The 12,064-nt window shown below is 43.2% G+C and overlaps 1 protein-coding gene across 4 annotated transcripts in view; it reads right to left on the bottom strand.

The window, feature by feature from the left end:
* The window catches only part of TRPM1 (transient receptor potential cation channel subfamily M member 1), a 149,222-nt gene that overhangs the window by 55,316 nt on the left and 81,842 nt on the right, over nt 1–12,064 (bottom strand). For 3 of the 4 annotated variants that reach the window (XM_025389927.1, XM_025389929.1, XM_025389928.1), the window contains 5 exons: nt 7,144–7,339; nt 5,003–5,216; nt 4,182–4,306; nt 3,202–3,373; nt 233–407 (listed from right to left, as the gene is read on the bottom strand). In XM_025389927.1, the coding sequence (XP_025245712.1) occupies nt 233–407; nt 3,202–3,373; nt 4,182–4,306; nt 5,003–5,216; nt 7,144–7,339 (882 nt within the window). Of the gene's footprint in view, nt 1–202; nt 408–3,201; nt 3,374–4,181; nt 4,307–5,002; nt 5,217–7,143; nt 7,340–12,064 lie in introns of all 4 variants that reach the window. The other variant, XR_003120192.1, reaches the window with a different exon arrangement.

Below are 12,064 nucleotides of genomic sequence, written 5' to 3'. Positions count from 1 at the left end.
ACTTTCTAAGGGAAAATGAAGTTGGAAATGAGGGAGAGAGAATTCCATCAGGAACACCCTGCCTCTGACGGTTCCCCTGGATGCTGACCTCAGGAAATGGGAGAGGAGATCTAGCAAATCTTCCTGATTTAAACATGTTTGGAATGCCTCAGCAGACCACTTTAGATTTGCTCCTTGGCCCAACAAAGAGGCAGTTACGAACCCGCCCTTCCTCGCGCATCAGAAATCCTACCCGCCTTCTTCACAGTACTTGTGCGCAAAGGACAGGATGTCCGAGGCGCGTCCGCTGCCATCACAAATCACCACGGGGACAGGAGGCTCTTCTCGCAGGTATTCCAAGACGATGGACACCACGTTAGGGCCCCCCTCCACCACGAGGCCCACAAGGGGCACGCCCTGCCCCAGTCCTGCAACACAAACCACATTCACCGGTACCACCTGTGCCCTGCATTGTCTGCACGGTCATTTTAACTCCTGAAGTATAGGGAAGAGTAAAAACATTACGACGGGGGATGCTCCGTCTGGCTGGAAGGAACTGAGGGACATGACAGCAATTTTCTTTTTCTTTTCTTTGTTCTTTGTTCTTTTTCTGTTTTTTTGTTTGTTTGTTTGTTTGTTTTGAGACAGAATCTCACTCTGTCCCCCAAGCTGGAGTGCAGTGGCATGATCATGGCTCTCTGCAGCCTCAACCTCCCCCAGCTCAGTCAATCCTCCCACCTCAGCCTCCTGAGTAGCTGGGACTACAGGCACATGCCACCACACCCGGCTAATTTTTGTATTTTTGGTAGAGATGAAGTCTCACCATGTTGCCCAGGCTGGTCTCAAACACCTGGGCTCAAGTGATCCACCTGCCTCAGCCTTCCAAATTGCTAGGATTACAGGTGTGAGCCACTGCGCCCAGCCCGATTTTCATTCTTGCATTCTGTCACATATGATGGCCTCACTGGGAAAACCAGGACCTCAAAATCTGAAACTTTCTGACTCCCATATGGCTAAACTCCTGAATAACGCACTCACCCGATGTTCGGGCTACCTCAAGGTGACCACTGAGAAATATTGGGAGATATTCCTTGCTGGAAAAATACCTCCCTGGCTGTCCTAGCCCATGGTCTGAAATTTCCACCCTGATGGCTGTCCCTGAAGAATGAGATGATGAAAGGGGACCAGCCAGGGAAACTGCAGTTCAATTCCTGGCCTCTCCTTTATGACATCTCACCAAATCACCAAGAGCCTTAGACAGCCATTTGTAAAAGGTGAACAATCACAGTGCCTCCTCTACCTCCTGCAGGTGTAAAAATATCAGTACGTGTGTTTGGCTATCAAATAATTTTGTAAATGTTATAGCATACGAATGCGGTACACTGTTCTTGTTGACGTTTCCGTCTTCAGTGGCTGGAATAAAGCGCTGATCTTGGATGCAGCCACATGGACCACTAGTAGCCCATCAGTTAATGACCTATTCCCAGAGTCCTCCCTCTGTCTCTATCAGTTAACAGGACTCTTCAAGAACACAGTGGGCACCGACTAACTTTTGGTGGCAGAATCTGCGGGGATGGCTCTGGGAAGCAGGAGGTGGCAGGAAGATTCCAGGAAGCTGGGATTCTGGAATGAGAAGGAAATGGGAGTGGAGGCACACTTGCCTACTTCCCAATTTTACACCACACTGGCCATGACAGACCACACTCTGAGCCTGTTTCACCAGCTGTCCATTAGTTGTGGTGGGAATTAGTTGATCAACATTAACTAAAGGCAAGTGGAAGTGTTGTTGGTCTCAGCTCTGAAGGGCTTCAGATAAAATCTGCCAGCATTTGTTATGAGAAGATTGGAGAATTTCAAATGAGTCATTTCAGAGTTTCTAATTTGCTTCCATGAGGCGTTTCTACAGTCAGGGACTCTTACATATGTTGAATGGCTCTGCTGTGTCCACCAGAGTAATTACGGTTAAGTTCATTTCAGCAGACATGCATTGAGGGTCTGCTTTGTGCCAAGCCCTGACCAGAGATATTTGGAAAAATGAACTAAGATATCCTGGACTCTGCCTTTGAGATTTCCAACCCAAGCAAGGCTCAGTATTCTCAATCTTTAGGAATATGGTGGCCAAATCACCTTCTTTTCGAGCAACAGAGTAGAACAGGTTCTTCTTGGCTTAGGCTGGGGTCCTCGAAGCTCCGTGCTGTGGGAAGTGACAACTGAGCACCCCTTTGCTGTCCCTGCCCTGCTCAGAGCCCTAGGCGAAGGATGACAAAGGGAAGCCCACAAGTCACACGGCCAGTGAAGTGGGGTGTTGTAAAAACTTACAAGTCCAGAAAAATGAGAGATGTGAGAACAAAAAAAATTTAGTCATCAACCAATGTATTCATCAAGATCTGACTCTTGGAAATCTACAACTTTTCCTAGTAGGCCATCCCCGTTCTACCCACTCTGCAGTATCACAGTCCCATACATGATGCTTCCCAATGACCATTCGCCAGGACTAGATGGTCTCCCACAAAAATCTTGCCAGTAATGGGAAAAACAAACTACTCTTTCAGATCGTTTAACAATTGACGTTAAGAATTGCCGGAGTATAAACATGCTCCAAGAGATTATACCAGTTATTGTAATTCCAACCAGTTGTTATCATTGTTTCATCTGGTTGAGGTTTGTGTCTTTCTCTCTAGTTCGACCTCAGCTTTCGTCTGACAGTGACAGCTCCCCCTCAGGACCAGCAAGGATGATGCCCCTTCAGGAGCAGACGGCTCCTGCAGCCCTCTCCAGATATGTCCCCACCTAGCCATCTTAGTCTACATGAGAGGCCCAGAGCTACAGAGATATTTAATGATCACATAATACTTATCAGCAAATAGAAGGAATCATACTAAATCTTTGAGAAATTGTTTTCCTGTTAAAACGTTTAAAAAATAACAACGAATTACAGGGAACAAGAACCACTGGGCAACAGGGTGGGCAAGGCCATCACCATGGCAAGCACTGAGGGTTGTTTCGTGCTAACTCATGAACCTGGGGCAAAGCATCCCCACGTAGCCCAGTGGATGTGATTTGGTAGGTGGCTAAGGTAAGGCATCTAGGTGAGTCATTTTCTGTTGACCTAACAAGAAGCAAGGTTAATCTTCTAATCCCCTTGGGCAATCTCCTTCTCAGCCTTGTTTCCTCTGTGATGGCATCAGCCCAGGGGGAGTGCATGCCTTTGCCAGCACTTACTTGTGTTGATCTTCTGCAGGGAGATGTGTTTTTCCAGCAGCCTTCGCAGCTTCACCTCGGCGCCATACTTGCCCAGGGTGCCATTGTCAGCCAGGATGAAGTGGGTGTGGGAGTTGTTGAGCACAGAGAGCTTACTTAGAGGGTTGGACATGGTCTGGTACACTCTTGTTACCTGACAAAGTGCACAGCGCAAATCAGACCTGCAGGACTTGGATGTTAAGACCAACAAGGGAAGCAAGCACAATACACATGTGTGGAGTGACTGCACTGAAACCTATTCTTACCTCTCTACCCTGCCTGTTGAAGGTTTTATTTTTGCCAACTGTTACATTAAAATAGAAAGAAAGTTAATTGTTTTAGATAATGACAACCTAGCAATTGCACTCCTGGCATTTATCGTAGAGAAATAAAACCTATGTTAACCTCAAATCCTGCACAGAAATGTTTATGGCTATTTCACTTGTAACAGCCAAACTGTTCCTCAACAGACAAATGGTTAAAGAAACTGGTGCATCCATACCATGGGATGCCATCCAGCAGCAAAAAGGAATGAAGACCGATACCTGGACGCATGTTCAGAGAACTGTGTGGAGTGAAAAAAAAAAGCCAGTCCCCAAAGGTTACATTACTGTATGATCCCATTTACTGAACCTTCTTGAAATGGGGTGGGGTGGGCAGATTAGTGGTTTCCAGGGGTTAAAGAAGAGGTGGGGGTAGGAAGAAATGAGGTATATACATATGAAAGGGCAACAGGAGGGATCCTCGTGTTGATGGAAACATTCTGCACCTTGACCGTATCAATGACAGTATCTGGGTTGTGATCTTGCATTACGGTTTTGCAAGATGTTACCACTGGAAAAATGGGAAAGGCCGCAAGGGAGCTCTCTTATTATTCTTACAACTGCATCTGAATCTACAGTTACCTCAAAATCAATCATTAATTTTAAACAATTGCCAACATTCGCAGAGAAAACGCTTACATCCTTTCCAACCAGGTCTTCCTTATTCTCCACGATGCCCCATGGAGCAATTCCTATAGCACAAACCCGGCCTCTGGACTTGGAGGAGTGGTCTTTCAAGGCATCCCCTACGTGGCTGATGACACCTGTAAGCAGCCATCAGTCATGTTTCAGGCTCTTCAACTTCCCAGCATATTATCATTCATGAAATTTAGGGACACTTGCCCTGAGTCCCTACATTCCCTAGAGATCAGGGGTGAGACACACTCATCTTTATCATTAAAACAAAGTATACTGAAAGTCTGAGCTCATGATAACTAGCAATCTTGCATTAACTCTAGAAATGGGAAAACAAAAACAGAAACCAAAGCAACTGTGCAGGGATTTCCTTTACAGATGTCTAAGGCCTGAAGTTGGAAATAACCGGAGTCTTTTTGGCATTCCTTGGCTGCCTTCCGTGAAAATTGAGAGCCAGACTCCGTGGTATATTCCTTAATGTCTTTGTGCCTCAGTTTCCTTTCCTATAACAGGAAACAGATTGTCAAGAGGTCTAATGAAGATGATGCTTGTATAGGGCTCAGTTCAAGGAACATTGCATGTCATGGGTGACCCAGAGATGTTCACCATTATGACAATCATTATTGTACTTGCTGTTTTTTTTTGTTTTAAAGAGTCATACCAAAGTAAAAACCACAAGCTATGGAATAAAGACTTCACTTTTCTCATAAATATGATCAGGATGCAATATGTTTTGTTGCCCTTAGTTATTAAGAAGCTCTTTGGGGACCCAATGAGTTCTGGGTGGTACATTGACTATCGGGAGGGAAAGGGTCTGCTCTTACCTGTGCTGACTCCCCCGGTGAAGATCCAGGCCCCAGTGGTCATGGCAGCCTTGATCAGGCCTTTCCCAAAGACTTGTTTCAGCTTGGGCTGCATCTCAAAGTTCTGGAGGCCTCCATGCACAGATATTAAGAGCTTGGGGAGTTCCAGCTGCCAGTCTTTCACCATGAGGTGGAGTAGTGAGTCTGGCTTGGTGTCATAGGATACACGGATATACTGTGAAAGAGTGTGTGGCACTCAGCCTCTGTTCTTGGTTTTGCTTCTCGTGTCAAAGGGGAGGGAGGCTATTGCTCTTGTCCAAGCAAGAACTGCCTGGCTTGTCTCTCCCTCAGGGCCCTGGAGCCCTCTGTGTGAGTCTGTGGCCAAGTGACTGAAGGGAACTTTGGAGAGGATTGTCAGGTTTAGCAAATGCAAATAAAAGATGTCTGGTGCTATGGTCTGAATGTTTGTATTACCCTAAAATTCACGTGGAAACCTAATTTCCAATGCAATAGTGTTAAGAGGTGGGATGTTAGAAGGTGATTAGGTCACGAGCATGGATCCCTCATGAGTGGGACCAGTGTCCTTATAAAAGAGGACTCAGGGCCGGGCATGGTGCCTCACGCCTGTAATCCCAGCACTTTGGGAAGCCGAGGCAGGTGGATCACTTGAGGTCAGGAGTTCAAGACCAGCCTGACCAACATGTTGAAACCCCATCTCTACTAAAAATACAAAATTATCCAGGTGTGGTGGTGCACACCTGTAATCCTAGCTACTTCGGAAGCTGAGGCAGGAGAATCACTTGAACCCGGGAGGCAGATGTTGCGGTGAGCCAAGATTGCACATTGCACTCCAGCCTGGGCAACAAGATTGAAACTCCATCTCAAAAAAAAAAAAAAAGAGGACTCAGAGAACTTGTTCTCTGCTTCTGCCATGTGAGGACACAGCAAGAAGGTGCCAGCTATGAAGCAGAGGATGGACCCTCACCAGACACCAAATCTGCTGGCACCTTGATCTTGGGCCTCCCAGACTCTAGAAATGTGAGCAATAAATTTCTGCTGTTTATAAATTACCCAGCCTAAGGCAATTTGTTATAGCAGCCAAACAGACCCAGACACCCAGTTAAATTTGAATTTTAGAGGAACAATGAAAAATGTTTCAGTACAACATTTTTATTAAATGCAATAAATCATGCAATATTTGGGACATACTTGTACTGAAAATTTATCCATGATATGGCTGAAATTCAAATATAGCTGGGTGTCCTGTATTTTATCTGGCAATCCTAACCTTGGAGGAATAGGTTCCAAAGCTGGCTTAGCTAGAACAGTGGCCCAAGAAGTTGGATGAGGATGTTGTTGAGTAAATGGGACAGGCGATCATGGGCCCACATGTGAACCTGACCTTCTCTTCGAAGTGAGGAGGAGGTTAATAATGCTCAGATGCCTTGTCTTCTATGAACTGCTTCTTTGTGTCTGTGCTAATATGTAGGGAGCCAGTTCAGAAGACTGTATATTGCAGCATTTGGAACGCAACTAAATTTTATTTTAACGATGATGTTGGGCCAGTGAAATAAAATGAAATTGCAAAAAGGTTGTGACTGGGCATGTAGGAGTGTAATTCAGAGTGAGCTGGAATGGATCACAGAGCTGAAGCCTCCCCCACTCTGGCAGGGCTCGCTGGAAGGGCAGAGGGCACTCCCTGTTTACATGCAAATGTGAGGGACCTTGATCCTTCTCGGGCCAGCTGAGTGCAGGCCCAGGGAAGCTGTGGACAGACCTCAGAGGAAAATATTTCCAAAGACTCTCAACACATCTAAGGGGGCTGCAGGTCCACAGTTACTAGAAAAAGGAATTTGTCTTTCATTACTGAAGATGGAGCAATGGAGTGTGTTTGCAGGGTTGGGCCAGAGCCTGGTTTGTGGATTCAGAGGTTCGGTATGGATTTACGGGACACTAGATGTTCTTTACAATGGTGTCCAGTTTCCAAGCCTCATGGCTAAAAGCCATATGCACAGATAAATCTCTTGGTTTTTCAACGAAATATCTAGGAAGATTGAGCCACAGCTATGAAGGAGACCAAGTATCTGCAGTTTGAGACTGGGAGACTGGCCGCCAATGAAAGCTGTAATCCTAGTGGCACCATGTCTGAATGCCTTTCTCACCATGGCTTTATTGGAGTATCCGCCACCCTGGAATTCAAGAACTCCATAGGAATCTGTTGGGTAGCTCTGGGTGTGCTTGGCAACAGACCATTTCTCAGGCTGAGTCTCCACCTGTTTGTTTTCCTCTTCATTTTTGCTGGGTGTTGCACTTGGCAGAGGGGGGATATGCTGGTTGGTGAACTGGCCACAGCAACACCTGAAAACAAAGGCAAAGCAGAGTCTTTCTACAACAATCTCCCCCTTTCCCCTTCATTAGCAAAGATGAATTAACCTCAACAGGTGAGTTGGGCCCAAACAGGAGCCTACTAACACTTCAGTAAGCCAGCTTTATTAGGGACAGAAACGCCCCATCTGATGGCCTTTTCCAGACAATCAGTGCACATCTCTTTATATGCCAGTTGATTTTAGACACATTGGATGGTTGCTCTTTCTTTCTGAAAATATTTTAACTTTTTGATGTCTTGATAACATCGGTATAAACATCAAGTACTGAACATTCTGTGACAAAGTATAGACATGCTCTCTGAACACAGAGTTGACCTTCCAGATTTTTCTTTCTCTTGTCGTTCAGGTTGGAGTGTAGTGGCACTATCATCGCGCACTGCAGCCTGGACCTCCCCAAGCTCGGGTGTTCCTCTCACCTCAGCCTCCCAAGTAGCTGGGACCACAGGCAGGCACCACCATGCTCAGCTAGTGTTTGTATTTTTAGTAGACAGATTTTGCCATGTTGCCCAGGCTGGTCTCAAACTCAAGCAATCCGCCTGCCTTGGCCTCCCAAAGTTCTAAAATTACTTACTTAGGTGTCAGCCAAATTTTTCCATATTGTTGAATTGTTCCGGTCCTTAGTAAAACATTTCTCCACTCAAGTAATGCTAAAAGGCTATTTGAAAAGTGACCAATATGTCTTTTTCTGCCTTGGACAGATGGCCCATTGGGCCATAACCTGCCCCAACATCAGGGATCTTCTAGTTCTACAGCATCTCTCCCAAAACCCAGCCAACCTCTCATGGCTTCCCTGAACTCTGGCTTTCTAGTCTTCTCTGAACATGTTCCCTGGCTTTGTGCCAGCTTCTTTTCCTAGTGTGCCTAGGATTTCATCTGTTACTCCATCATTTTTGGCTGCCACTGTTTTGAGTGGACTGGACCCACCAAAAACTTGAAAACATTAGGAAGAACTGCAGTAGCGTGGAGTGATGTCTTGGGGGAGATGGAATCCAGGAAAGGCATGGAGGACAGGTCTGTTCCTGGACCCACCAGGAGCCTGCGTGGGCAGCCGTGCACCCTAGCAAATGGGGTGGGAGAGCTGGGGGTGGAAGAACTGAGAATGGAGTCGGCTTGGGGACTAGAGAGGATATCTTTACTAGGCTAGATGTGTGAGTGTGTGCACGTGTGTAACACACATGTGCAGGGCCCTTCCCAGGAGGCCTTCTGTGCTCCCATGGGGCCAGCCTTGGGGCTTCCTCCCTGCCTTGTCTTTCCTTTTTGTTTTCCTTTTTCTTTTCCCTCACCATTTCCCTCATTCTCTCCCTCTCACCCTCCTTCTGATGGCCTTCCATCTTCCCTCCCTCCCTCCCTCTTTTTCTTTCTCTTTCTCTTTTTTCCTTTTACTGAGATATAATTCATATAATCCATAATCAACACATTTCAAGTATATGATTCAGGACGGGCGTAGTAGCTCACACCTATAATCCCAACACTTTCAGAGGCCGTGGCACATGGATCACTTGAGATGAGGAGTTCGAGACTAGCCTGGTCAACATTGTGAAACCCTGTCTCAACCATAAACACAAAAATTAGCTGGGTGTGGTGGTGCACGTCTGTAATCCCAGCTACTTGGGAGGCTGAGAGAGAAGAATTGTTTGAATCCCGGAGGCGGAGCTTGCAATGACCTGGGATCGTGGCACTGCACTCCAGCCTGGGTGACAGAGTGAGACTCCATCTCAAAAAAAAGAAAAAGCATATATATATATGTGTGTGTGTGTATATATATGTGTGTGTGTATATATATATAGAGAGAGAGAGATTAAATGGTTTTTAGTATTGACAGATATGTGTAATCATCATCACAGTTAATTTTCGAACATTTTCATCACCTCAAAAAGAAACTTGGCATGGCATACTTTAAGTTATCTTCCTTCTCACCACCATCTATCTACCTGTGCACCCCTCCCCAAGCCATAAGCAACCACAAGTCTACTTTTTATCTCTGTGAATTTCCATGTTCTAGACACTTCATATGAAGGCAGTCCTCTAATATGTGGTCTTTGGAGACCAGCTTCTTAGCATGTTTTCAAGGTTCATCCATATTGTATCATGTGTCGGTACTTCACTCCCTTTTATGGCTGAATAATATTCTCATGTATAAACAAATGAACATTTTGTTCATCTATTTATCATTTAATGGACATTTGGGCTATTTGCACTCTTCGGCTGTTATGAATAATGCTGCTATGAATATTTACATTAACAAGTTTTTGAGTGGATAAATGTTTTCATTTTTCTTGGGTATACACTAGGAATGGGATTGCTGGGTCATATGGTTACTCTATGTTTAGTCTTCTGAAGAACCACCAAACTATTCTCCAAGGTGGCCGTATCATTGTACATTTCCACCAGCAGTGTCTGAGGGTTCTGATTTCTCCATATCCTCTCCCACACACTTTCTTACCTTTTCATCCTAGTCTTCTGACTGATTGTGAAGCAGTATATCATCGTGGTTTTGATTTGCATTTCCCTGAAGAATAAGGACATCGAGTATCTTTTCATGTGCTTGTTGACTATTTGTATATCTTCTTTGGAGAGATGTCTATCCATTTCCTTTGCCCATTTAAAAAACTTGGGTTATTTATCTTTTTTTAATTATTGAATTGTAGGATCTCTTCCTGTATTCTGGATACAAGTCCCTTATCAGATACATAATTTGCAAATATTTTCTCCCATTCTGTGGGTTGTCTTTCCACTTTCTTGATAGCATCCCTTGAAGCACAAAGTGTTGAATTTTGGTAAAGCCAATTTTTTGTTTTTGTTTTTGTTGTCCATGTTTTTGGTGTCATACCTCAGAATCATTTGCCAAATCCCAGGTCATGATTTACCCTTAAATTTTCTTCTAAGAGTTTTATAGTTTTAGCTCTGACATTTAGGTGTTTGGTCCATTTTGAGTTAACTTTTATAGATAGCATGAGGTAAGGGTCCAAGTCTATTCTTTTGCATGTGGCTGTCCAGTTATTCCAGCACCATTTGCTGAAGAGACGATTACTATTTCCCCTTTGAAAGTACTTTTCACCCTTGCCAAAAATCAATTTGCCATAGGTGTATGGGTTTATTTCTGGACTGTCAATTCTGTTCCATTTGTCTATCTGTCTGTCCTATGCCAGTATTATTGTCCTTTTATTACTGTAGCTTTGTACTAAGTTTTGAAATCAGAAAATGTGAGTCCTCCTATTATTCTTTTTGATACAGTTATATATAAATTATGTTGTCAGTTTCATTTCCATATAGTTCATTGCAAGTGTATAGAAATACACTTGATTTTTGTGTATTGATCTTATATGCCACAACCTTGCTGAATTCATTTATTAGTTCTAATATTTTTTGGTGGATTCCTTAGGATTTTTCTATGTGTAAGATTATGTCATCTGCAAACAGAGAGTTTTACTTCTCTCTTTCCAATCTCGATACTTTTTCTTTCTTTCTTTATCTTACTTAATTGCTTTGGCTTGTACTTCCATTAAAATGTTGAATAGAAGTAGTGAGAGAGGACATCCTTACCTTGTTCCTAATCTTAGGAGGAAAGCATTCAATCTTTCACCATTAAGTCTGATGTTAACTGTGGATTCTTCATAGCTGTTCTTTATCGGGTTGAGGAAGTTCCCTTCTATTCCTGGTTTTCTGAGTGATTTTTTATAAAGAGTGTTGAGTTTTATCCAAGTCTTTTGCTGTGCCTATTGAGAAGACCATGTGATTTTTGTTTCTACCATATTGATATGCTATGTTACATTAATTATTTTTCTAATGCAAACCAACTTCACATTCCTGGGATAAATCCTGCTTGGTCATGGTGTATCATTATTTTTATATGTTGCTGGCTTTGGTTTGATAGTATTTTGTTCAGAATTTCTGCATCTATATTCATAAGAGATATTGATCTCTAGTTTTCTATCTTGTAATGTCTTTGTCTAGTTTGGTTTCTGGGTAGTACTGGCCTCATTAAATGAGTTGGGGAATGTTGCCTTCTCCACTATTTTCTTGCAGAGTTTGTGAAGAACTGGTGTTAACTCTTCCTTAAATGTTTTTTAGAATTTACCAAAGAAGCCATGTGGGCCTGGGCTTTTCTTTGGGCAGTTTTTAAAATTACTAATCCTATCTCTTTACTCCTTATAGATCTGTTCAGATTGTACACTTTTCCTTGAGTCAGTTTTGGCAGTTTGTATATTTCTCGGAATTTTCCCATTTCATCTAAGTTATCTAATTCGTTTGCATATAAGTCATCGTATTCTTTTATACTCATTTCTATAAAGTTGGTGGTAATGTCCCCTCTTTCATTTCTGATTCTAGTCATTTGAGTCTTATCTTTCTCTTCTTTTATGACTCTAGCTAAAGATACGTTAGTTTTGTTGAGCTTTTTAAAGAAGAGCTTTTAATTTCATTGAACTGCTCTACTTTTCTATTCTCTTTTCCATTAATTTCCACTTTAATCATTATTCCCTTCCCTCTACTTGTTTTAAGTTTAGTTTATTCTTCTTTTTCCAGTGTCTTATAGTAGAAAGTTATGTTATTTATTAAAGATCTTTCTTAATATAGGTATTTACAGGTATAAATTTCCCTGTCCGCATTACTTTACCTGCATTCCCACGTTTTGGTTTGTTATGTCTTCATTTTCATTTATCTAAAAGTATTTTCTAATTTACCTTTTGACATTTTC

Source organism: Theropithecus gelada, chromosome 7a (assembly GCF_003255815.1).
Source record: "Theropithecus gelada isolate Dixy chromosome 7a, Tgel_1.0, whole genome shotgun sequence".
In the NCBI taxonomy this organism is placed as follows: domain Eukaryota; kingdom Metazoa; phylum Chordata; class Mammalia; order Primates; family Cercopithecidae; genus Theropithecus; species Theropithecus gelada.
The sequence above is the reverse complement of the archived record's forward strand: the minus strand, read 5'-3'. Positions and strand labels throughout refer to the sequence as shown.